Source organism: Centroberyx gerrardi, chromosome 11 (genome assembly GCF_048128805.1).
Source record: "Centroberyx gerrardi isolate f3 chromosome 11, fCenGer3.hap1.cur.20231027, whole genome shotgun sequence".
Lineage (NCBI taxonomy): Eukaryota > Metazoa > Chordata > Actinopteri > Beryciformes > Berycidae > Centroberyx > Centroberyx gerrardi.
Genome location: NC_136007.1, coordinates 11471394 through 11498788, shown reverse-complemented (window position 1 = coordinate 11498788; position 27395 = coordinate 11471394). Strand labels below are relative to the sequence as shown.

The following is a 27395-nucleotide window of genomic DNA, read 5'->3' as shown; positions in this document are numbered from 1 at the left end:
AATCTGAAGTAGGAGAGTGTTTTCATATCTTTGGGGCATAAAAACAAAAAGCAGCCTCTCCACCTTTCTTTTGCTTTACAGTGGGAATGTTAAGCAAACCAGCGTTTGATGATCTCAAACAGCAACTTGGAACACATTCCTTCAAGCTTGCTCATATCTACAGAGCTGTTAAATCATTCAGTGCCTTAAAAAAAACTAGTAAAAGAACCTTAGAGAATCACTTCCTAATACACTTTGACCCAGGTGTGTGTATGATAGATCATCAATAATTTTGAGGGATTCGAGAAAAACGGGCATAAGTGACATTTTCCAAATTTTATAGCAGAGCAAAAACAAAACTTCAAATGATTGCATCTTTTTTTAAATTTTTTTATTAAAATCATAACATAGGAACCATTTATACTTTTACAGAGATTGGGATTCAGAAAACTGATTTTGACTGACTATAAATGATGATTAAGTGCCGTTGCACCCTTTTTGCACCAAATTTAATCAAGGTTTGAGTCTTGGACACAGTCTTTTGGATTTTATGATTACAAATGTGATATTTTGACCATCAGAGAGCTCAACAAGAGCTTTCTAATGCTGTGTAAGACGTCACTTATGCCCCTTTCACACCAAACCCCCAGTATTATGATTGTATTCATACTGCTAGAAGGAGGCACATGGTGCTGCAGTCTCATTGTGAATTACTGTAATTAGGCTACAGCAGTGAAGATGATGAGGCCTATTGACTATTTTCATTTCCTTGGAAGTGTTATGGTTTTGATTTTGATGAATATTGGTAGTATTATACCTTCAGGGGGGCAGGATGGTTCATCAGATGACAGAGCCTGGAGCTGCTCCTTTGAATAGGAATGGTTGCATGATTTAGTTGACACAGCGAGAGCAGGTGATTTTCGTGGGTTAAGGCCACTTCTCCAGTGTTAGCACTGCAATTAAATGGGTATAAAGGCTAAACACAAAACATTTCTAGTCATTTAGTTGCCACTGTCACGTACTTTCACTGTCAGGCAGATCCAGGCTGTTTCATGATGCCATCACTGCATGAAAACAAACATCACAACGGCAAAACTACAGGATGTTGTCAGTTAAATCATAGAAATCTGATTTATGAATCCATAAACAAAAGATTTTTTAATTAGCCAGTGGAACAGCTGAAAGTTGAAAGAGTGACATTTATAGCTTTCGGTGCTCATTTCCTCACAGGAGTTCCTGAGCAGTCATCCACCAACACTGGATGTCCTTTTAGTGACATATTACTCATAACTTTTGCTCCCGTTCCAGCAGTCTGATAATCTTACTTCAAACGCCTATGTACCCGCAAAATGAACTCGACCAAGACAATCTAATTTTTTTTTCTGTCCTCTGGGGTGTTTTCCCAAGAAGCCATTTTTCTTGTTTGCAATTATCAACAAAGAGTTGGGGAAAAAACCTGAAGGCCAGTGGTGAACACACACTCCGGGAGGGTGGGGATGTCAGAAGTCACACCAAGTGGGCTGTGTGTTTGAAAAAGAAAGCAATGTACCAAAATTCATGGCAAACAATCAAATCGTTTTATTCCATCAACAATAAGAATTCCGCATATCATTCATAATAAATAATTGCATTTTTCCCTTCATCAGGCAAATGAAACACCTTGGTTACATGTTTGTTGTAAACAGCAGAAAGTAAACATTTTGTAGAGCAACAGTAGTTAGAGGCCCATTATATACAAACAATAGTGGACATTTCAGGTAGCAGGAGAATTTAGATAGATGGATATGAAAAGAAGTTCTGGATTATCAGTGCTGCTAAAATCAAGTGTTTTGGAATAGGAGCTGCTGCAGTCGTTCAGAACGATTTCTCTTCTCAGAAAAATGGTTTTGAATGTCATTAAAGTACAGCATCAAGTTTCTCATACAAATAGAGGGTGGAGACGCTGCAGGCTGAGGTGCAACAAACCTGGTAAAACAGCCAGCGCTCTTGAAAAACAGTGTTCATAATCTTTATTTCATAAAGATTATATCTAAATTTCAGTTTTAGGTTAGTCCTGCTTTGAGAAATATCCACCAGATCTATCACTAATGCTGGTATTTAATAAACTAGTCTACAAGCATTTGGTTATGTCAGTCTATGTCTAGGTATACTCATTTTACAGCATATCATACAGGGCTATTGCTATAATAATTTAACCTTTCTACATGGAAACAAATCACTACTGTTGGGTGAAAACCTTGTACCCACAACCTGTTAACATTGCAGGAACTAAGAAAAACAGCCTTGGTTTCAGCTTGACCACCATGCACTTTTGAGTTCATCTAATGAGGTTTTGAAAGCGTTTCATCAGACTGAGGGATCAAGTTTTCTCATCCCATAGAGGAGCCATGTAATCCTTTAAAGTTAAAACATGAAAATCACCAAAATCAGAGTAATCAGAGTAACGGAGCAATAGTGGCTACACTTCGAGGTCTTTTATCTTTGAGTTATCACACATTTGAGAACATAGGTAGGATTTTCTAATATTCAAATATTTCTCTGCAAAAACGTGCTTCTGTCACCAACAGCAGCTCCAAAGATCTGCTCTCTGCTTTTATTTGGTCCAATGTGGAAGCTCGCTGGCTCAATTCCCCGAAAAAATTCTTTCCGCTAGGTTATGCAACAAAAGCAGCAGGAAGGGGAAATAATAAAATAGTCTGATCCCAAGTTACAGGGGCTATAGCACATAGCACCAGTGACTGCTATCAGAACTAATAATGATTTTATTAATAAAAAAAAAAAAAAATCCTACAGAGATTACCTTTAATGAGATCACCTTTGTGCAGTTCAGCATAACAGCAAGCAACAAGCCATAAACGTAGCTGTAGTTGTTTTTAAGGGCATATCGATATGAAAAATATTCAGAGCTTCATGTAGATGGACAGACAGACATGCATGATCCTACGCATCAGATCTCTGTAGTCCACCATGTTCAGTTCAGAGCTGGGTTAGGGGTCAGGGGTCGTAGTTCAGTCAGCCAGGTTATAGTATCCTGTGCTCAAGGTCTCAAATGTATCAGCATTATAAGACTGAGAGTGCTGGTTATTATGTCCCAAAAGCTAGAGCTGAAATTGCGACTGCACTGATCTCGTCTGACATCTCACCAGTTTTATCCAGCAGACAAAAAGCAGCCATTGAAAAAGTGTCATTGATGCTAACAAGGATTGTGGCTTCCTACTGGAGTTAGTCTCTTCTGAATCTTGATTCCATGACTGCCTGTCAAACTGGGTTCTTGACTTAGACAAAGAGTCTATTTTGTTTTTTTACTGAAGCATAAGATAGGAGTATAATCATAGCCGCTGCTGGAAGACAATAAAAGACAATGGAGCGGCACCAGTGATCCCACATCAGTGCTCATAGTCTTGATGTGCATTCACACCGGCAGCAGCTCGAGGAATCAGCCGCCGGGAATCTATTCATTTTCTACTCTGAAAGAAGCATTGTGTGGTGTTATCCATGGCTGCCTGGTTTCCTTATTTGCTGGTGCAGAAAAGTTGCCTGCAGTTGAATTTTTGGGTGAAATCACCCATCTACAGCCAATCATGTACCAATACTGCAGTATGTTCCACCTATCTGCAACATCATTGGCATATACAGCTAAGCAAACAGTGTTTGAGTTCAAATTGGCCATTGGACAGTGCAGGGATGTGGTTTAGTGGTGTGAGCGAAGAGTTTGACACTTGATACGTAGGTGTCCAGGTGTTTCTGCTTGCCGAACTATGCTTGAGTTCATTTAAGATAGTGCTGGGTCAGATTGGGGTTCAGAGGTCAGGGGTCAGAGTACATGTTATTACCTCCGCCAAGGAGGTTATGTTTTCGGTGCCGTTTGTTTGTTTGTCTGTTAGCAGGATTACGGAAAAACTACTGGCCTGATTTTCATGAAACTGCGTGGAAGGGTGTAACATGGGCTAAGGACGAACCCATTAAATTTTGGAGCGGATCCGGATCACGAACAAGCAATAATAGCACGAACCTTGGCGGAGGTCTGCGCTCTCCGAGTGCCCTTCTAGTTCACTTTTGATTCTGCGCATCAGGTGTATGCAACAAAAGTTAATACATCACCTGGATATATTTCTAAAAACATTTCAACAGACACTTCTTATCACTGGAGACGTGAAGCGATCCATTATGTTACCTGTCAAATCATTAGAATCTCATTTTCTAACTTGGGATAAGCAGAGAAACATCATTCCTGTTGTGATTGCATTGGAGAGCAAACCAACAGATCATTTTTTAGTTACAGTGTTGCAGACAAAACACCTGGGATGTGTCTAGCCATGGCAAGAGTCAACCAATTTTTGTTTACATTTCACAAACTGACGTCAAGCACTTGCGCTGGGTACTTTCTGCTCTTTCACGCCTCCAGTCCTTTGTGTTCAGACCTGGGCTGGCGGTGGCGACCGGGTCATAGCTCAGTCTTGATCCTGTGCATTAGGTCTTTCTGGTCCACCATGTCCGTCTGTCTGTTCCAGCGGTGGTAGGCCAGCAGGGCGATGTTCTTGGCGGCCACTGAGCTCATCTCCATAGCGCTGCCGGCCCACTCGATGCCATTGAGGTAGTAGAGGTTGGAGTGGAGCTCCACCGGCGGCAGACCCTGGCTGCTGCCGTACCGAGGGTAGGCCTGCCACTCCGTCACCTGCACCGAGTAGTAGGACCTGGAATTAGAGAGAGAGAGAGAGAAAGAGAGGGGAAGAAGAAAACTCTTATTGCACTATTTATTCTCATGATGTTGCAGGCATATATCAGTATGGTGCATCGTCATAAAGTTAAATCAATGTTGTTTGATTATTAAATATCCACTGTTTATACATGAAAGGTGCAATAAGTCAGATTTTACTGTCCCATAGCACAAAATGACCATAATACATCTGCAGAGAGTTGATGTGGAGGTTTGTTGATCGATACCAATGACTCCACGATTACTTTGCCAGTGCTGAGATTTCTGGCTTTCTAACTTTCCGGCCTGTACTCTGTTTTGGTCTCCGGTGTCGCAACACCTTTTGTTCTCAAGCCCCAAAAAAAGGGCAAATGACAAAGCAGTATTATTATTACTGTATTCTGCATCATGATATATTACCTCTTCACTAGACGCTTCTGTTAGATCTCTGCTTCTATAAGCTAGCTCACTCATCTGAGTCGTCTCTGTTGGGAAAATGTGATTTCATTATTTATGCCAATTACAGGCCACCATAAGCAGTGCCAGAGACGTGTCGATGTTGCTGCAATTCCTTGGTTCCTGACAGAGGTCAATAAAAGTCAGAAATAACTTCACGCCCCTTTAATATGGTGATGCTGTGATGTAACCAAGATAAAATTAAGTCTATTGATCCCGGAGTGGAAACTGGGCCATTGCAGCAGCAAATAGAATATAGATAGCAATATAGTAAATTAAAAATATTGAAGGTTAAGCATATAAAGTCCTCATTATGCTAATACTGAAATTTCTCGCTATGTTGACCGTTGACAATTTTCCAGAAGTTTGCAGTTTGCAGCATGGAGAGCAAAGAGAGTCAAAGAGGGGGAAGAAATACAACGTTGTAGTGTGAGTGCTGGCAGACCTGAAGAGAGTCTTGAGCTGAGTCTTGTCCAGGGGCTGAGGCGAGAACACCTTGTAGACGCCGGCCTCCTGCGGCTGTTTGCGTCTGAAGCCTGCTGAGATGTTGACTGGACACACGCTGGCCGCGCTGTTGAAGAACAGATCGGGGGTGTCAGTCGTCAGGACGCTGGCGAAGGGGAACAAGCGCGGGTCCGGGAAACCGAAGAAGGAGGTGTTGAGGTAACCGTGGACGACGGTGGCTACGGTGAGATGGTAGTTGCCGGGGAGCGTGTCGAGGGGAGGCGTGAAGCCCCGGAACTGGACTCCAGACTCGATGCTGGGCTGCAGCGGTGTCGCCAACACCACAATGTCATACAGCTCTGACCCCGTCCCCGCCGCCGTGGTGAAGCTCAGCTGGTACTGGACCGCCTCGCCTGCAGGGCAAACATGAGGTGACATGAATACAATAAAGAAACGTCAATAAATAAATAAATATACCTAAAAAGAAGGATGCAATAAATGTAAATGTGTTCATGATTAAAGTCTCACAGTGCGACCAAACCTACATACTGTACTGTATACTTCACATGACTCAGATTCATCCACATCTACTACCATTAGTGGAGTGTGAAAGCTAGTGAGCTGCACCAGATGGGATGTAAACTGGATCTGCCCAGCAGAAGATGTGCTTGCCAGCAGGCGAATGCTGACACTTTGAAATGAAAAGCTTGTGGCGTTATGACAGGACAAGATAAAAAAAAAAAAAAAATCCAAACATTATGAATGCATGTACATAACAGCTTGCCAATAATCGTGTGAAAATGGATACCGATGGATCTCGTCATTTGAAACACAGCGGGCTCTTATGCATGACCCATAATACTACTACTGTAATTCTAACATGCAAACACTAGATTAAAGGAAAAGACCATATGCTGTTACATATCATCTGTGATCTCACCTTCCCTCAACCTGCCTCGTCTACTTCTAATTTAGTTAGTGATTTCCTACATTTCCCAGAATGCCTTTTGACAACTCCCAGAGAAGGGGCCTGAACTTTTTAGCTGTGGCTTATATGTGTAGAAATAGAGATAGTGGAGCAAGAGTTTTTCCAGTTGAGAAAAAGACTCAAAACACTGTCTTGTGGCTGCATTGCATTGTGGTCTATTGAGGCTGCTGTCGATGGAGAAATTGGTCTCTCTGCCTCTTCTATGATGGATTTCTCCCTGTATGATTGTTGAATCTCAGTTCAAAATGGCGCTCTAGACAGAAACCATTGTTCTTTGATTCTGGGACAGACACCAAAACCTGTCATTTGCCGTTTATGTTTTAGATAGTTAAAGATTTTCTACTATCACACTCCATTGTAGCTGTGCTGGAAATATCTCAACGTGTCACCAAACAACAAAATCGGACCAGAAATGCAAGGTACATCACCATTAGCTGTTTTTTAACAGTGTTAAAAAAAAAGTTTCATGTTGAACTTTCCCTTTATATTACCGTTATTTGAAAAGCAAATTAGTTGCCAGTTTGCATTAACTCGAACTGGCTAAATGTTATTTCTCCCTGTTTAATTTCATTATCACACTTGACTTCACTTGAATTGTCTTGGACAACTGGCAACCTATTCATAAAAATCCCTTTCATTTTTTGTGTACTTTCCTGCTTTATGGCACGGAACTGTTATGGACTGTATGTGTGAATTAGTAGCTCTAAATAATCACACATCAAAGCCAACATGAGTAGAGTACCAGAGTAGACGGGGGAGATGCTGCTGACTTGTGCTTGCAGCAGGTTAGCGTTGGCTAGCTTCAGCAGACCAGAGCACACCAGCTTGTTGCCTCCTTCCACCGCCCACAGGTTGGTCTGGGCACCAGCTAAAGACACAGCGCCTGAAACACACACACACACACACAGTTCCATGTGCTATAAACCAATTATCAGCTGCCCACACATTTTCCTGTTCGCTCCCAGAGGCAAACCCCTCCTCTCACCTTGCTTTCCTCTCTCCTATTCTTGACTCCCAGCTCCTCCCTTCCTCTTCACCCAAATCTCTTTTCTCCGCCACTTCCTCCCTCTTTCTTTCCTCTCTCCTGACCTACATCGGCAGGGAGGCTGATGTTAGGTTAATAGTTGGCCCTCTCCCACTCTCTTCCTTCCCTCTCTCCTACCCATCACATCCTCTCCTTCTCTCCCATTCTTCCCCACCCTTCTGACCTACGAAGGCGGGGATGCTGACGTTCTGCCCGTAGTTGACCCTCATGATGGGCGCGATGACCTCATCGATGAAGCGCTGTGACACGCCCAACTCCAGCAGCGAATCAGAGAGCGGTCGCCGGGTCATGTTGATAAAGCCACTCCCACCCAGAGAGCCTAGCAGCTCCTCCACCGAGCTGAAGGCATAGCCATGGGCCTGGTACTTATAGATCCTAGGTTGTACACACACACACACACACACACACACACACACACACACACAAACACCTTAGAAATTCAAAGGTGCTTGATTGGCATGAAATACAAAAGTACTTACTGCAAACAACAATTAAAAGATTAGAACAAGATTCAGATAGCAAACATGACAATGTGACAATAACAACAACAAATGGGTAATAATATTAATTATACTAGTCAATCACTAAATAAATAGAAAAAATTATCATGGACATATGACATATATATACTGTGTATATATATACATATATAGACATATATATGGACATATATATTCTTTCCCCATTGTTTTCCCCATTGTTAAGTGTGGCACTCCTTATCAATACATAGCAAAGACTTATTGACATAGACTTATTTATCATGAATCAAAGACAGACAGATAGACAGATAGAGAGACAGAGTGACAGACAGACAGGTAGACAGGCACAATGTTGTTGGTTTAGAGAGAAGACAAGACAAAGTCACAGAGAAATAAATAATTTCTCATTTCTCTCATTCTCCTGAAGCGCTGACATGAGGGTCAACTATGAACGGTGCATCAGTATCTCCACCTTACCTCATGAACTTCTCCATGATCTCCTCCACCCACATCTGCAGGCGTATGAAGCTGATGCCGTAGCGCCACCACAGCCGGAACAGGTCCAGCAGGTACCAGTCCGTCTCCTCCAGAATCACCTCCTCGCCGTTAAACACCGCCGTCTTGCCCGCCACGCTGCGACGGTACTTCAAACCTTCAGGTGGGGAGCGGGGGGGCACAGGACGACACACAGGAGAAGGAATTAAATATTCAGCTCGTTTTGCATTCATTTGTGTCTCTCACAAAGCCTCAGTCATGGATACAGACAGTCAACAGCAATTTTTACAAGTCTCAGCAATGCACACACACACACACACACACACACACACACACACACACTACTGATGCGTCATAAATTAATTATATTAATTAATTATAAATCTTTACCACACTCTCATGTCAGCAGATGAGTCAGTCAACTCTTCATATTCATATGTGTATTCTCTCTGTGTATTCTTTCATTACAAATCAGCATCAGTCAGAACCACAATACAGGGCCTCGCAAAAGTATTCAGACCCCTTGACTTTTTGCACATTTTGTCGTGCTATTAAGTTATTTCAAAATGCATTTATTTGGGATTTTTAGTCTGAGTTCTATGCAAAGCACTCCATTCTATCAAAGTGAAAACAAAACTACAAATTTATGTGAAAGTATAAAATGAAAATAAGAACAAATGAGAAGAGAAATCAAGTTTGTTTGGGCTAAATTGCCCCACACATCTGATGTCATATTTAGATTGTATTTAGCAGATCTGAATGTTTTCCTTTCAAACTTCTGTTTTAATTTGTCTTTCTTGCTAACAAATCTGAGACCTTTCACTAGATCTTTATGGGACTTAATGGGATTTTAGGTTTTTTCAGTCCATTTTTACTATGGAAGTCAATGAAGAAATTAGACAGGAAAAAGTCACTAATATTTCACCTTCTGTATTTTCACTATACTAATAGACTAAATGAATCCTGTGAGACCCTATGTGTGTGTATGTGTGTATATGTGTGTGTGTGTGTAAACCCACCTAGCTGTTTGACAAAGTCCTGCATGTGGAGGTTGAGGGAGTGAATGATGGAACCTCCAGACTCGTAGTCATGGCGATTGACAGTTACCGTGGCGAGGCGGCCTCCCACCTCGCCCTTCTCGAACACGTCCACCTGGACCTCAGGGCCGAAGTGCTGCCGCAGGAAATGAGCGGTGGCGGTCCCGCCTATCCCTGCCCCCACCACCGCTGCACCAGAGAGCAGCAGAGCAAGGGACAGAAAGAAAGAAGGAAATCAGAGTGTAGTTTGTGTGAAGATGTGTCTTAAACCTGATGACTGTCAATCATACAGACTTTTTATGATATTACTTACTACATGGCAGCAGAGACCGACCCGTAACTGGACCCACTGGTGTATTGTGTACATGTTTGTCTCTCAAAGGGATATATGAAGAAATAAACTGCTACTCACATTTTGTGTAACATTGCCATTGAGCGCTCTAACTTCCCAAAAGTACAGATCAGATGATTGATTAAAAAAAGTAATGATTGTTGTCTTATCAGTGCCTGTTATTTTGCTGGCACAAGGAAAACAGAGACATTTTTAGTGGACTTTTATTCACAATTTCTGTTATTATTTGTCAAAAGATATTTCTATATGGGTAACACCATAGACCGTATAAAGGGTGACACTGCTGCTTTTGGGGTCCTCGAGTGTATATTTATAAATATTTTATACTTTTATTTCACACTGCTCTGGTTTTGGTTGAAATCGACAAAACTGCAAACAAATTCAACTTTCTCAAATCTGTGACACACCAACTGTTGTGTTATGTGAGACACACTGGAGCAAGCAGAGATAAAATTTGGCTAGATTTTTCCTGTGCAGATTAAAACAAAACTGTGTTTGAGTTGTGGATGGCGGAATAATGGTGGTGTGGGGTTGAGAGGAAAGTGGAGGGGGCCCACCTGTGCATAGGGCCCAAAATTCCTAACTACACCCCTGAGTCCCAGGCAGTCCTAATGCAATGTGATTTTTGTCTCCATTACAACACTAATGCTTTACCAAGTGACAGTTTATCTTTCCTCCCAGCAAATTAGATGAGGCTACACTGGATCCATTGCAATTGCCAATAAGGAAAACAAAATATATTTTACATATACTTCATATACAGAATATGTTCAGACATCTGTTTCAAAGCAAAGACTGACCATGAAGATCACATTCATATGAACTACATTTGGGATATACTTGCAGAAGTATGATGTCAACAACGCATAGGAAGTAAATATTTTTTCTAAGATCTAAAATACATTTCGAATTTAATTTCTGTCAAGTAAAATTCAAATTCAAAAGTTAACGGACGCCATAAATTGTCCTCTCCCCCGTTCCAGCTAGCTAGCTTGCCACTCCATCCCGACCACACTGCAACACCGGCTAACGTTAGCTAAGCTATCCGGTCGGTTATGTCTTCAAACGGATCTTCACTCACCTATTTTAGACGGCGGAGCTCCGTCCAGCTGAGCGGATCCCGCCGGGTCTCCGAGAGCCGGCCAGGCTGCCAGTAGGAGGGGGAACAGCGGGAACAGAGAGCCGGCCATACCGGGGAGGAGAGGAGAGATGACGGGGAGAAGACAGGCGAGCCGAGGCGGAGGCGGTGCGGTGCGGTGCGGCGACAATCACCGCATTACCACCGTCTGTCTCTTCCTGTTGCAAGAAAAAATCTTGGAAAGCGATTCACCTGTCGGACGATGCTGCTGCTGCTATAAATAATACTTTAGATGAGTGCGGTATATTATACAAGAAGTGTGGCACAATACGCTTTGGTGATGATGATGATAATGCAGATCCAACCGATCAGTTAGGTGATGAACGGTCGCCAGCAGTCCATGTCCGGCAACATTATCACGTGATCTGAAAGTCGGGCTTGTTTCGACCAATCACAGCTGTAGGAGGCAGAGGGTTTTCTTTGTGCTTTCTAGACTATCACCATCATCCTCAGTTTTGTCCTCTTATGGTTTTGTCATGCAGTGTTGCAGGATTTTAAATAATTAGTAAATAAGATTAATTTCAATCCGACCATTAGATGTCAGGCTCGTTTTATCCAGCTACTGTATGTGTCTATATGTCCTTTTATTCCAGTTTATGGAAATTTATGTTAACCATCAATTGCGTTACCATAAAGACAAGATCTGCACTTGCGCAGAGGCCCAGGCCGACTCCCAGAGGACAAACTGATATTGAATCAACCTAAAATCAATTAAACACTAATGATGAATGCACTGAACCAATCGAGCAGGTAACATTAGTATTGACATCCAGTGTGGATGCATGTAGGTATGCTTAGGTTTGATGTAAAGTCTAAATTGAGTGTTTTTTAGTATTGAAGGGTGAGATAAGTGAGTTTTTTTGTTGTTGTATATGAAGTGGAACTGCATCATAAGAGTAACCAGTCAGGCTGCCTACCACTCAGGCATGGTGAGTCAGGGACAACCCAATGTTTCTCTATTCTCATGTTCTTCTCATACAAAACATGTCAGTGGAGTTACGGGTCAGGGTTATCTTCTGCATGTGACAGACTGACTCTTTAATTTACCCGGTGGAAGAGAGCTTCCTCCAGTAACATTCACACAGTAGTTTAAAGATGTGATGACAGTGAACAACGAAACAAAACCCACAAGACGAGAAATTGAAAAAACAGTGGAAGTTGCCTTTATTTCATTCAACAGAGAAACTGCTGCGACATCGGAGTAAACCACTGAGCAGAAACAAACATTCACACTGAGCCGCTGAAACAATGACTGGCACAGTGGAGCAGTAAGGCTTAAGGACGCCTCAGACACACGCTCCCCCACACACACACACAAGCACGCACACACTCACACACATACACACTCACCACTTCATTTACATCAGCTATCTTACACCTCATTGGCTGCTGGGACAGCAGCCTTATCACTAAGCCCCTCCCTCCGATGCGGTCAGTCAGAGGTGAGGGGTCAAGGGTTACCTGGAGATGGGGTAACCTCTGTTCCCTGCTGCTGCCTTAGCTGCAGGGCTATTTCAGGGCTACAAGGCGACATAACACAGAGACCTTAACAGTACATCTCTATGGTACATCTCTAAGCAACATTACCCCCCGCGATAACACTGCTCTCTGGAAGGCCAGCCTTGGGCCTGGAGGGTGGGGTGGGTGGGGGGATTGGGGGGTCATGCTCTGGCCAAAGGGGGACAGGGAAGAGTAGGGCACCGGCCGTGAGGCGATTTGATTGGTCACTTGGTGGAGCGTCGGGTGGGCTCGGAGGCGGTGGGGGGAGGCGGCGGCCCGCGGCGGTCTAGGTCTTCGATGTAGAACATGATGAGCTTCCTGCGCTCCTCGGGAACACACTCCAGGACCAGGTAGCGCTTGTCGTTCTGAAGGACTTTCTCCACATCCTTCAGATGCTGCTCTGACTCCTGGATCAGCTTTCTGGACCTGGGGGAGGGGTAGGCAGAAGCAGGATGTTAATATTATGGACAGTGTCCTCCGTGGGGACTAAATGGAAACGGCTAAATTGAAAACGGCTTTTCACTTTTTGGTTCATTTTACTTCATTAGACACAATTTTCTACTGTTTGGCTCCAATTTGCAGCAAAGTCCCTTGAATTATTTTCACTTGTCAAGGTTTGTAAAAACATCTGACTGCAGTCTCATAGTGTCCCAGTTATACAGGATATGTTTATCACCATCACTTCCTGTGCCATCTACAATGTTTGTGCTGCTTGCTTCGATTCAAATGCTACTGGTACAGGATTTTGCTAGCAGGTAGCAGTTATTAGGCTTAAAAAACTAAAAACAAGGAGCCTATTTCAGCCATTTCACACTTGTAGTGTATGACCTCGAAATGACAAGGATGTCTGTCAGTGGGTTATTTGAGTTTCAAACGGGCTGAGATCGTATGAGCAGCAATTTCAGTTTGAATTGCACTTCTCACAACCTGCTGCATACAGAGAACAATTAAGTAGTTGGTTCTGAAGTAGTGGGAAAATGACTGTGAAATGATTTGTGAAAAACAAATCCAGTATTTTCCTCTAATTAGTACAAACTAGGGATGTCAGTTTCGGTTAATTTTGCTTTCGATAGGCCGACACCCATTAACCGGTAACTAACCGGTTAATTTTTAAGAAAAAAACGCAAAATGACGTGAAATACAAGAAAGTGGCACTTTCCTTTTAGTCCGGCGCTCCATTGACTCAACTAGTGCAGTGCCTGTTCGCCCCGCTGCTGCACAGAGCGCTGTTCGCTTGTTTATTCAAAGTTTATTAATAATGAACGTGTCGCGTGTCCAAATTGCACCAAATCCAACGCTGCACGTCCTTGGTCCCCAGCAATACACCCGCCAAGTGTGAAGTAGACTGGACGAACGGTTCTCAAGATATGCGAAGGACACACACACTCACACACTCACTCAGACTCACAGACAAAGATTCCTTGCTTTAGTAGATAGATGAGCTTTGGCGCCGCATTTCAAAGCGCTGCCAATTGGCTGTAATTTGCATATAAATATCTACACTAGTTATGCACGCCGCGGCGTAGCCCGTTTTGATATAAAGTGCTGACTCCGCCCACCCAGGCCAGTTTCGGCGTACGCCAGTAGCAATTACAAGTGGACCCTACCCTACAGTCCCTGCTCTCAGCGGAGGGAGGGGGCTACACTGTGCGTGGGAAGCGCTGTGATCATCAGACCTCTCTGGATTAGACAAGCAAGTAGAGAAAACCGGCATCAGCCGAACCAATTTATCGCCAAATGCTTTGGGATTCAACACTTTAACATTGCTTCCCATGGTCAGAAAAAGTCGCCAGATTTGTCGCTAGTCGCTTTTGAGAAATAAAGTCGCCAGGTCTAGCGACAAAGTCGCCAAGTTGGCAACACTGGTGTATGCAAATTAACCTATAGACCGACATGCGTAACCGGTCAAAAATATTCTCGGTGGTTAACCGATTAACGGTTAACCATTGACATCCCTAGTACAAACTAAGGTAAGCAAAATGTTATAACAGCGTAGCATCTCTTCTGGCATCTCCAGGCTGCAATTGTGTCAAGTAATGTTAAGTATGCAGCATGTTTGTGCCAATTAATTAGAATTACGGTATTATTAGTGACACCTGTCTTGATTGCACATATCCAGTGTGTGTAGTTGTGTACAGACCTGTATGTGATGAACTTTGTCTCCTTGAGCAGAGTTCTGAAGTCAGCTTTGGCTGTGATGTACTTGTCTTTGATGTAGTCTTCAAACTCCCGCTGCCTCTTCTACAAAGACAGATAAACACATCAGTCATCAAAAGTCAAATAAAGTGTAAATGTAATTCACATGAAGCTGTCGCAAAACACCTTAAAAAGCCTTACTCTGTCACTGGAGGAGAACTTGATGCAGCGAGGGTCCTCCTTAATGATCTTCTTCACCTCCTTCCATGTTGTGGTCAGAGTGATCTACAACAAAAACAGAAAATCTATCGATAAGCAAGTACAATTAATCAGTAAGTGAGCTGACTAAAGCTGCCCGGATTCGTTGATATAGGATATAATAGGCCGTCATGAAAAACTGCAACATCATTCTCACTCTCACCACACTGGTTCCATCTGGTATGCTGATGTGTGCACTCTTGCGCAAAAACATAACTAGTTGTGACCAATGAATAGAGAAAAATGTAATTGATTGTTTGACTGCCTACTTTTCCAGTTTTTGCAACTTTTTGGGCTTTTGGTACCTAGTGTTTGTATTGTGTGCATGCGTGTCTCACCATGCTGGTCTCATCCAGTAGCTGCCTGAAATGTTCCTTCTTCTTCTTGGCCAGTGCTTCTACGTGTTCGTTGAACAGCTTCTCCTTCTCCTCTCTCTCCAGCAGCGAGGCTGATTCCCACCGATGGTCCTTGCGCAGGTTACGACGTGTGTCCGACCACGTTGCGTCCGAAGAACGTACCTGAGGAACGAACAAATGAAGATCAAAGCAAAGACTGAATGTAACTATCATCTAAATATTCCATGAGTAAATCTGTTCACTTAAGAATTATTCAAGTTACCAGCAGCAAGTCAAAACACAGTGGCACTGGTCAAGTCCTAGTAGTCTTGTGACCTCACCTACACATTCAAATTTCTCAGCTGTTTAGAAAACAGCTCCTCTCACTTGTCATGTATCTGTATGTCTGCAGGGTTTCAGGGTGGAGATACAACTGTGCCTTATTCCAATTGGCAGGAATCAATTGCTACTTCCCCATTTTGCCTTGCAAATCTTGAAAGTGAAAATTTACAAATTGGTGGTGAGGAAAGTAGGACTTTATGCAAATTACAACATAATTTGATACATCATATAACAGCACAATACATGATCATGTAACAGCACAATTCATGGGGGACAAAACAAAAAGCACAGCGTCTCACCATATCAGACATGAGGGCTCTGAAGTGCTGAATAGCCTCCTCCCTCTTGTGCTGCTCCCTTTCTCGATCGATCTCTTTGGTCTGCTCTGATCGGGCCTTCTGCACTTCCCGCTCCCTCTCTCTCAGACTGGCCTCGATTCGAGCCTGACGCTCCAGCTCCCGCTCCTTCTCAATGTCCACGCTCTGAGGGGGGCGACACACACACACATCATGTGTCATTTTATATGTTATTTGATGTCTTGTCCTGACACCGATGACAGTGTTGGAAACCAGAGTTCTGGACCAGGTTTATCTTGAAAAGGAGATTCTTACTCTCAATGGGACTACCCAGTTAAAATAAAAGCTTAAAAAAAATAAATAAATAAAAGAAGGATTTTACAAGCTCAGTGGTTTACTCCGATGTCGCAGCAGATTCTCTGTTGAATGAAATAAAGGCAACTTCCAAGTAAAAATCAATCACACATACTTGGATTATTTTAAGTACATGAACAATAACGGCGCAGTCACAAGATTTTACAAGACCCCCAAAATAATGTATTTTCCAGCTAGAAGGAATAAGGTATAAACCAGCTAGAAGTAAGAGTTCCTCTGCAGCTCCCAGTAATGTTAGCTGACACTGAACAGTAACTCCTCAGCTGCTCTCACAGAGATGCACGGATCAGATATCACAACCACACAGATCATTCAAGTCAAGCCAGTCTAACCAAACATTAAAGCCATTATCTCTCTCCCATCTTTCAAACACACAAACACACACACACACACACACTCAAAAACAGATGCATATGCACACACAGCTGGTCGTACCTTGGCCTGTTTTTCCATGTACTGTTTGAAAAGCTCTTCTCTGAGTGCGGAGCTCTCCACAGACTTGTACCGCGGGTCTGTCTCCAGCCTCTCCTTCACCTTGCTCCACCGCTGGCCGCCCTCTATATGCTGCTCACTCAGGAGCTCAAAGAAGTCCTGCTTCACCTGGACAAACACACACAGACAAAAACATAATTACAAATCCGTATTTCATAATAATAATGATAACAGAACAGCAGCCCTAGCAGAAGGTAGGAATTCAGTATCTTGCTCAAGGACACTTCAGCAGTACAAATAATAGCGCACACGGGTATTGAACCTCGGCCATCCGGTCTCTTTAACCACACCCTGCTGCCCTGTATGTTGTTATTCTAGAGAGAGAGACTGTACATCGATATTGGTGTGTGAGTGAGTGATACCTTCTCTCCTCTGCTCTTGGAGTCCTCCTTCTCTCTCTTCCTGAGAGCGGTAATGAACTCTGTGAAGATGGCCTCCCTGTCCTTCATCTTCTCTATGGTTTTAAACCGTGGGTCACGGCCGTGCTTAACCGCAAATTCACTGAACGTTGTCCTGGAAAGATTTAAAAAACAGCATTGCAGCTTTAATATTTTGCAAGGCAAAGTGAACAGTTAGAGAAATTTGAGGTTCATGGAACACAGCAAAACATTCACCAATAGCTTGTTACATTAAATACTAAAATAATGTCACAAATTGAGGTGAGGATTTTGCCAGGATTCTGATAAGTATATTTTTTTCTGACCAAATAAGTTTTTGTTCTTGTGCTCATCAACAAAACAAAAAAGCAGGAAAACTATTCTCGAGTAGGAGGGAATAGTAGTGCTGTGATCAGAACAAAGAAAAGAAAAAGATAAATCCAGAAAAATCAAATTCCTGAATGAAAACGTACAGAAAACGTAAGCTTTTAGGATTTCCTGGTGGCTGAATGGACAATTTTGTTTGCTTTGCAAGCTGGCCATTTATTAACCGATTCACAGATCTGTCTCTTGTTATGCAGTCACACGAGAGTGGACTGTCCCTTTACCTGGGGGTGAACTTGGCCTCCTCCATCATCCTCCTGAACTCGTCTTTGGCCTGCATCAGTTTGTTCTTCTTCTCCTTCCTCTCCTCCTCCGCTCGCGTCTTCACGTACTGATCAAACACCTGCAGTGGACACAGACACAAAGCTATGACTGAATGTCTTTCATTAAAATGGATAGTACACGGAACATATTGTGAGAAAGAGAGAGGCATCAATATGTGGAGACAGGGAAACTGAGTAACAGTGAGAGAAGAAAGAGAAACATGTCGACAGGGAGAGACACCGTACCTGTTTCCTCTCCTTCGGGTTGAGCAGAAGGTAGCGAGGGTCAAACACAATCTTATGCAGCTCTTTGTCCCAGGTTGAAAACGCCGATACCTACATTAAAGACAGGTAATGCCGAGTTTAGACAAACGCAGCAGCTAACTCGTTACTGCACAACTCTAACACAACACACAAAAGCCGCGTATAAAACTGTATGAATTAAAGGTTTTCATTTTAATATTCACATGGTGAAAAAACAGAAGCACCCTCAACATCTGAATGTTCACAATAATGTCCTTGACAGTGCAATCCTAGCAGTGATTTGATAAGAGATAAAAAGAAATAACAAGGTAGCCAAAAAAGAAATGGTTGTACAGTGCAGAGACAAAGGACTTGGCAGTTTTAAGATGCTAAAACGGTTTTCAAACTGGTGCAATGTGCTAATGTGGACAAGAACTTATTATTGCTTTACTTTACTGTATTATTACAGTTTTGTGGTATGTTATTAATACGACTAATAATGTAATAGCATAGGAGCATTAAATTTGTGTGTGCGTATGCGTTACCCCTCTCTCCAGCAGCATGTCTTTGAACTGGGTCATCCGGGCCTCTAGGGGCACTATAGCTCTTTCTCTGGCAGCTCGCAGCTCTGCCTCCATCGCTGCTTCCTTTTCTGAGTCTGCCTCCTTCACCTCCTCCTTCCTGTAAGGATGGAATCACAAAGGTTAGAAAGAGAGGAGTTAGGCAGGGGAAGAACAGGAGGTAGTGGGAGAAGGCTGGGAAGGGAGGATGGAGGAGAAAAAGTGGGATACAGAGGTGGAGGGAAAAGGGAAGGATTGATGAGAATAGAGAGGGAAGATGGTGGTGAAGAGTGGGAGAGAAAGGAAAGGAGGAGGCAAAGAAGGGAAAGATAGGGAAGATAGATAATGAATTTTCTGAGAAATGAAAATAAAGTTTTATAGTATTACAGCATTGATTAAAGGGAGAGAGATGTCACTTACTTCCTCTTCTTGGCTTTGGTTGGCTCCTCATCCTGGTTCTCTTCAGCAGCTACAGCTACTTCCGGCTCCTCCTTATTGATACCTGGACACACACACACACACACAAAATAAATACCGCAGTCATGGAAGTGTAAAGCATTTAGACACGTGTGGGCATGTGCTTGATATCTGTGTCTTAATGAGTATGTTTACATGCACACAATATATAATTATAATAATATATAATTAGATAATCTAATGTTAAACTAAGGCAAGACTATAGAAAATGTCATATTACTGGCCGTTTAAAATTAACTGGTGTTAGCATAACCTGATTAATACACCTAGATTTCACACTCTTACATTTAGCGTCCGACATTGAGCCGACTATCAAATACATCCATGCAAACCCTGGCTATTGGGAGATATTGTGTTTCTTTGAACATGTAAATGCTTTAAATTATCAAAGCTACTAATCAAACTATTGCTTTAATCTGTTCGCTGTGTGTTGCTACCTGTCTTCTTGCTGTCCTCCAGGCCTCTCTTGTGCGGCGGCTCCTGGATGTTTTTGTCAACATCAGCTCGACCAACCAGCTCCTCGGGCCGGTCCCACATTGACAGGCGTGTGGTCGGGTTGTAGAAGAACACACGGTCGTCACCCGTCCACACCACACACCTGACACAAATTGATCAACATAAACACACATACACACACACAGCCATCCCACAGACACGCATAGAGATCAGAACAGATACAAAAAATACCAAGATAATGCATTTAGAACCACTGCAATAAAGTGGGGTGGTGTGGTGAAGTAGGATGTGATGTAGTGTGTACCAGGGAGTGCCAGGGATAGGGTTGGTGGCTACAGGCTTGGCTTTCTGTGCTGCTTTTTCCTCCTCTGTCATCTCCTCTTCTTTAGGCTCCTTGAGAGACACAGAGGCAGAGAGAGAGTAAGAGGGAGAGGGAGAGAGAACAAATCTGTTATTCTTCGGAAACCTTTAAGAATCGTTCTGTTGTTAAATCCGCTAATCCATCCTTCCCATACCTCCTTCTCATTAGTGTTGTCCGTTTTGTTCTCCTCATCTTCCATCTCCATGGCCTCAGCTTCTTCCTGGGCCAGACGCTCCTTAGCCTTCTCTGCTTCTTTTTCTGGGGACAGGGAGAGAGGGAACCACACACACACACGTGAGGCTAGGAGTGGTACTATACAAATGTATGAATGTATGAGCAGAAAATTGACCGTACATCTTCTGCCTTCTGTACAACATCAAACCTCATGCCATCAGTAAAAACAAAACCTGGCCCATGGCCATTATTCATCAGGTTGCATACATGACACATGGCGGTACTGTCGGCGAGCAGAAAATAAAACTGGGTGAAGCTTAAGCACCGATTCTACTGGTGATACCAGAAACCAGCCAAAGCCTAGTACTCATAACACTCCAGTTTTGGATAAAATCATCCACCAAATCCCATTATGTTCCACCAAACAGTATAAGCAGTGGCCCACACAACAAGTTTGCATATCTAATGGTCCCCCATACATTCTCTGTACAGTTGACCATGTCTACATGTCAGGCATGACAAACTGTCAGCTGTGCCTACCTTTCTCCAGTAGGGCCTGTGGTTTCTCCCAGGTGGACTCCAGTGTTCGGTTGTTGTAGTAATATGTTTTCCCATCTGCTGTTTTGTACTCAGACCACTCAGGGAGCTGCAATGATCCAGCCAAGGAGGCAGGAGCTGCTGTGAGAGCCAGCTGTGGGTGCATCATGGGAACCAGAGGCGGGGCCATACCAGGAAGCATACCTGCCATTGGTCAGAGAGGACAGAGACAGACCAGGATTGGTTGAGAGATATTTTTCTGTCTGAGACACTAGCAGTGGAATATTCTCTAGAGATGGCATCTATCCATACATCAATTTGTGAAGTGACGTAGCATACGGCTTATTTCACAGGGTGCCATCTTGAAATCAAACAGATGTGCCAGGACAACCAGAAATACATCAGAGAGCTCCATTGGGAGAATAAGCCTGGTTTATTGCAGCTTTAATAGGGCTGCCCCGGTTGAAGGATTTGCCTGGTCATCCATGATATGTTTTTTTTTTTTAACATTAGGAGGATTGACTTTAAGACTTTTAGGGGATGTAATCATTTTGTGGAAGAAATAGCTAATGTCCAAAGATGTTTAGAAGGAACAAACACAGAGCACACACACAAACAGCCACATACAGCAGTAATCACACATACAACCATGCCACAACACTAGACAACCACATGACCACATGACATGTAGCCCTAAATGTTACACTACTGACTCACTACTAGACAAATAGCAACTAGCCCTCCTGGGGTTTTGAGACTGACCTACCAAAGAAGACAGCTTCTTTCTCAACTTGTTTATGGCCTGTAGTCAACAACCATACAACTCAAAATGGCTGATAGTGACGATCAATGACTCAGGCCAATACAACATTTTACATGTTGATTAAGTGGCTTCTCACCTACCAACCATAGTAACCTGAGCAAAAACAATTACTGTCTTATACTATAACCAACAGTTCTTGAAGTCAACACGCAACCAAAGTGCATGCATCGCTTAGTGACAGTTGAATGCTCTAAGTTTGCTTTCCAATGCAATCACAGCACCAGAAAATATGCTTTTGTTATCTCTGCATTTCTCTAAACAAGGAAATGTGGTAAACAAAATGTTTTAATTATTTTAGCATTTAGCATGATAGAACGCCTCATGTGTATTCTGTCAAATGTATTGAGAAATATACAGGTGAAGTTTTTGCTGTGTATGCCTTGCTGGCCTGTCTGTCTTTCTGTGTAAACATAGTAAACCCAACAGAAGTCTGAAGTCTGTACTCTAAAACTGAATGGTTATGACAAAGAAGGTCAAACTAAGCTAAACGACAATCCAAGCTGTGCGTTCTATTTTTGTCTGTTGGAGTGGAGGAATTACACCACTGTACACCGGATGGATCATGTTCACAGCATTCACCACCATGCCACTGTTTGAGGGTTCCCATATACACCATATGACTCATGTAAACACCATTCACTACCATGCCATCTAGCTTTCAAGAGGTGGGCGGGTGGGTGTTTACCGTTGGCGCTGGGGCCTGCCTTTACATAGGGTGCGCCTACTATCTGCATCATTGCTACACCTGCAAGAACAACGGACAAGCAAGCATCTGGTTGAACACAGCAGGACACTGGACATCGGCTGCTATAGTGTGTATGTGTGTGTGTGTGCGGCACCATTTTACCCTTTTTCTGTAGCTCAGACAAACACACGCACCTAGATTTGGGTTGTGCACCATTCTGTTATTCTCTAAGTGCTACAGCATTTGATAGCTGCTTCAACAGTTAATCAGTGTTGAGTTGACATTTATCAGCCTGTTGTGTATTTATAAAAACTGGGCATGAGGAAAGTGTTCCTCATGCTTAGAGTAAAATCTTAACCAAGATTTGTTTATAAGCCTCTAAATTTGCATTTACAATTGTGATATAAAGGGCAAGAGCTTTTTAATTTATTCCCAGAAAAACCTAAAAGCAGTTAATTAAAAAATGTTGAGACAACTGTGTGATTGTGATTCAGATCCTATGCAGGGCATTTCTTCCATATAAAACACAAAGAAGAAGAACTGTACACAGCAACTGGTGGCATGAACGTTTTCTATTGGTTTACCTCAAAATAAGGGACAGTGAGAACTCAGCAGAAAGAGAGGAGGAATGAGAGTAGACATATGGTGGAAGAGGAGAAGGAAAAAAGCAACAGAAAGGATTGAGGTCTTTTATAATGAACATGGAGGACTGATAGTAGCACTTAGACTATAGGTAAGCCACTGCACTCAGACCAGTCGGGGTGTGATCCTTTCAAAACAATGTTTACTGAAAATCTTATCTGACCGAATCAAATGGATTCATCTGTGACTGAGAGATATCTATAGTATTTAAGACGGAACTCAAAATCTTTGAGTTGGCTACGTTTATATGCACAGAGTAACCCGGCTATTATCCATACTCCGGTCATTTTGGGTTTAGCTGTTTACATGCGCCTTTGAAACCTTGTGATTGAGTATCCCTGCTGACATTAATAAACCAGTTAACGTAATGTTTCTGTCCACTTGTGGTGTCCCGATAACGGCTAGAATGGTCCACCAGCGAAAAAGTATAACAAAAGATGCGGCCGCCAGCTACTCTCATTGACTTAGCAGTAGGTTACTTTTAATACAGGGGAAAGAAATAGTGAAATAGTGATAGTGATAGTAAGTACTGCTCGCCGCTATGTTTTTTGTTGACATCAAAATGTACCCATAATTCTGTGTGCGCAGTGCAGGTGTAAACCAAAAGAGAAAGGAGTACGATGTTTACACGCTACAGTAACCTGTTTAATATCAGAGTACGCCAGGCATGTTAACCTGGTTTCTCATAATTTTTGTATGAGCTTTACCGGGTTATTCTATCAGAGTTATAACTTTTACATGTGCCAACCCAAAACTGAAATTCTCTGTGCATGTAGAAACGTAGCCACTGACAGAACGTTTTGTCTGTCATTAAATTTAATTAAATGTTGCAAAATATCCTTGCTGTCATGTGCAAGTGGATTGATAGTAACCTGCATCGTTAGGAAATTAACGCCACCCAAATGCTAGTACATTCTACCTGTGGTTGCTAGGTTTGTCTACCAGCCACTTTGGCAGCTATCTAACCATCATTTGGAGGTCCTACTGTATTCTAAAAACGTAGCTGGCTAGTAGAACAGTGAAAGTAGCTAGTGAATCTTGGGCTGAACACTGTAGCCTTGGCTTCTTGTTCTTAGTGTCTGGGTCTTACCTGGTAGTGGGATGTGCATGCCAGGCAAGGGCACTCTGAAGGGTGGCACCATGACAGGGGGGAAGGCAGGTATGGCTGCGTTGGGCTGGGCCACGCTGTGAGGCAGGGCCGCAGGCAGCAGTGGCATGGTCTGCACAGCTGTAACAGACGATGGCACCGTGGAAACAGTCACCACGGCGACTGGAGAGACAGCAACACTTGACGTCACCGTAGCAACAGGGGCTAGGTCTGCTACAACAGAGGCTATTGGGGACATGGGGGCAAAAAGAGAGCATATTAAGTAAATATTTTGTCTGTGTGTGTGTGTGCGTGCATGTACATGCTTGATATAAATGTGTACACTAACCTGCGATGGACACAGAGGGGGAGGGAGTGGTACTGGAGTCTGGACTGGAGGTGTGTGTGCGGGACGGGGTTGGGGAGGGGGCCTGGGTAGGGGTGGCTGCTGCTGCCGTGCCGGCTGTAGTGTTGACACTGCTTGAGCTGGCAGCCACAGTTGGCCCCGCACTCGTCCCAGCAGCCCCGGCTACAAGTAGAGGGTTCAGCTCAGACTGCTGGATGATCTTCACACCGTCTGGTTTACTCCACGAAGACTCTCTGGTCCTGGCGTTGTAGTAATACGCCTGAGGAAAGGGGGGTTGGAGAGGAGGAAGAGACTTGTAAGGGACAAAACAGCTTTTAAGTACTGGAATAGACATATTAACGCGTGTTATAAAAGTTAAGTATATGTGAAAATGTAAACATCAGTGCACATGAGAATGTACTACATCATGGTTATGTGTATGAGAATGCAAGAATGTGATGGAGTGATATGGCAAGTATGTGTGTAAGCATATGTTCTTGCACATTTGTTAATCTCAAAATTCCACCCTATTTCCAGACTTAATTTCCTGACTGAATTTGAAGATGTTGATTGGTATTGACTGGGCAACATGACTGTCAATATAGGCCATATCACTCTATCACTCAGTAACTGGAGATTATTTTACACAACAAACAACATCACAATATGTGAAATGACAATGAGTCTGCAACTACTCATAACGTGCAGTCATAAGCCCCGTCCGGACAGCATTAGTATTACCAGGGGAGGTCAGTTATTTGATTTTACCCATGCACATCCGTCCTTTCAGTCAGTCAAGTGGACGGTAAAATAATTTACATGTGACTGCCACCTCACCTTTCCCTCTGGAGTTTTGTTCTCTACCCAGATCTCCTCTGCGGGGTTGAGCGCAGGGTTTCCAGATGCAGGAACTGGGGGCATCCCGGGAGGAAACAGCATCCCTGGAGGGGGTGGCAGGTTCCCGATGGGAGGCGGAAGGAATGGGGGTCTCTGCAGCAACAGAAAGAGGCTAGCATTGAGTTTTCAAAATGTAAGAAGTCTGTGATATCCAAAGAGATTCAAAAACAGTGTTACTCACATCACACCATGATTCTGCTTTCTCTCTTGTTCAAAGAGGTAAGAGTTACTGATGTCATGCTAGCAAGGACTATAGCTTCTGCTCCTCTCAGTTTCGCTCCAGACTCTGCCTGCGCTACTGATCAATATAAATTCAAAAGCACACTTGAATTAGGCTGTGGATCATATCTCTACTAGAGGAGTGATTAACCAGTTCTCTGAGACATTTACATTTTAGACATTCAGCTGATGCTCTTAACCAGAGTAACTCAGAATGAGAAGAGTAAAAAAAAAACCTCCATTCCTAGATAACCAACATTAGAAGCAAGCAGTAATGAGCAGTGCAATGGTCACAGTAATAGTGCCCTGATAATATCCTTGTGACCATAGAGCTATTGTGGCTACCATTTCCATGGAGAGCTGAGAGTATGCAGGTTATCATTTTAACCAATGTGGATTAGTTCTCCTCTCTTTAGCTGAAGGTGTGCTAATCAGTGAAATCAGCTGGTGTAGTGTTTGGCTGGAATGAAAACCAGCATACTCTTGTCCCTCCACAGCACATGGTTGCCCACCACTGCTTTAGAAAGATCATGTAAGACATGTATGCTAGGGAAAGAAATATGAGAAATGAGAGCTAAAGAGTTTCACTTGAGCTCTGTTAAAGAATCTAACATTGGCTGGAACAAGGGCTGTCAGGTGAGGTGTATGTGACTCACTGGACAGATTTTGTGCCAAGATCATAGAGAAATGGTAGTGTAAAGATAAAGTTAGCGCAGAAATTCGTTTGAACAGATGCTCATACCTCAGTAAGCGCCTTTTGTCTTTATAAAATGCTGTGTGGTACACCACTGCAGACATAGCTAGATAATTCAGCCCTACATTTCTATGGAGACAAACATTTCTGTCACGCAAGATTGGGGAACAGTCACCTGTAGGTGCGGAGGTCCAATGGGCGGCGGCATGCCTCCTGGCGGTGGGATAGGCGGCATGTTGGGGTCAAACGGTGGCCGTCCAAACGGGGGTCGCGGCGGGGGTCCCCGCATCATCCCGAAAGGAGGGGGCGGTGGCCTGAGGAGTGGGGGCGGGCCACGTAACACTGGGGACTGGGCAGGCGCAGGGCCGCGAAACCGCACCGTCTGCTGCGCCATTCTAGCAGACCAAAACAATATCATGCCACGGTTGGTGTTTGATGACAAATCACTATGTAGCATTAGCACAAACCCTTTCGACATCGCCAGTTTGATCAATACCTAAATGCTAGCTTGCTATCAACCATGCTACAGAATAGCGACAAATTTTAATAATAACTGATAGTAGTAACAGCTGATTATATCTCGCCTATTACTAACTAGGCTAGCAATAACAAGTCCATCCATTCAAAACACTGCCCGAGTCTATGCTGCAACTTACAAACGCATCTAGTGTAGCTTGCTAGCTAGCGGTTATCTAGCTACTGTGCATCAACATCTGTGCAATGGATGTATAGGACGCGACCGGTGCCTCTGTATTGAGCCTTGCCCTTGCCATGTAGGTAGATAGTCCACTAAAACAGGAGAAGTGAGGTTAGGTTAGTTATGTCCTGACTAGCTGTGTTTACCGCGTGCCACGAGCGGAGAGCAAAGGCGAGTAGCTTGGCAACACTAGCTAGCTAAAAGGCTAGTTAGCTAGCGTGGCCACATTAACAATCAATGCCGATGCTTATCACGGCCGCATGGCAAAATTTACTTTGACCAACTTTGTATCAATTGTAGAAACGCGTTTAACATTACATTGTATTTATATACATTTTAACCCTTCATTCGCTTCAATCTGACCTGTTGTCGTTGAATCCGATAGTTTCGCTGTCTGCCTGGTCCGCCATTACAGGAAAATGTAACGGCTCTTCCTGGAAACGCCCCTAACAATTTTTTTCATTTCGTATTCGCCAAACACGGTGTCACTCACAGCGTAGGCCCCGGCTGTATAAGCTCTGATTGGACGACGAAGTTGTCGCTACGGTTTGGCTGGGCAATCTTGTGTCCCATTAACCAGGATGTCTTTGTTTAGTCAGTTTGCTTGATGTAGATGAGACTTAACCATAT

At 43.3% G+C, this 27395-nt stretch overlaps 2 protein-coding genes across 3 annotated transcripts; both read right to left on the bottom strand.

The window, feature by feature from the left end:
• Window positions 1–4034: 4034 nt before the first annotated feature.
• Window positions 4035–11161, bottom strand: pcyox1l (prenylcysteine oxidase 1 like). The gene is made up of 7 exons (XM_071894728.1): window positions 11053–11161; window positions 9602–9808; window positions 8565–8739; window positions 7772–7983; window positions 7306–7446; window positions 5577–5988; window positions 4035–4673 (listed from the first exon to the last, which is right to left on the bottom strand). The coding sequence occupies exons 1-7, from the start codon at window positions 11159–11161 to the stop codon at window positions 4424–4426; spliced, it is 1506 nt and encodes a 501-aa protein (XP_071750829.1). The 3' UTR covers window positions 4035–4423.
• A 1088-nt stretch (window positions 11162–12249) lies between these two features.
• Window positions 12250–27190, bottom strand: LOC139908136 (transcription elongation regulator 1). Of its 2 annotated transcripts, XM_071894718.2 has the most exons (21): window positions 27129–27190; window positions 26244–26463; window positions 25096–25248; window positions 24262–24538; window positions 23916–24158; window positions 22184–22243; window positions 20679–20879; window positions 20119–20222; window positions 19908–19996; window positions 19585–19745; window positions 19091–19172; window positions 18656–18791; window positions 18114–18203; window positions 17829–17947; window positions 17206–17356; window positions 16787–16951; window positions 15980–16162; window positions 15342–15521; window positions 14947–15030; window positions 14750–14850; window positions 12250–13035 (listed from the first exon to the last, which is right to left on the bottom strand). In XM_071894718.2, exons 1-21 carry the CDS (start codon window positions 27173–27175, stop codon window positions 12834–12836), a joined length of 3048 nt encoding a protein of 1015 aa, XP_071750819.1. In that variant the 5' UTR covers window positions 27176–27190; the 3' UTR covers window positions 12250–12833. The 2 variants fall into 2 exon arrangements, with proteins under 2 accessions (XP_071750819.1, XP_078142779.1); XM_078286653.1 differs by lacking the exon at window positions 22184–22243 and having other exon boundaries at window positions 27129–27168.
• Between the last annotated feature and the right edge of the window lie 205 nt (window positions 27191–27395).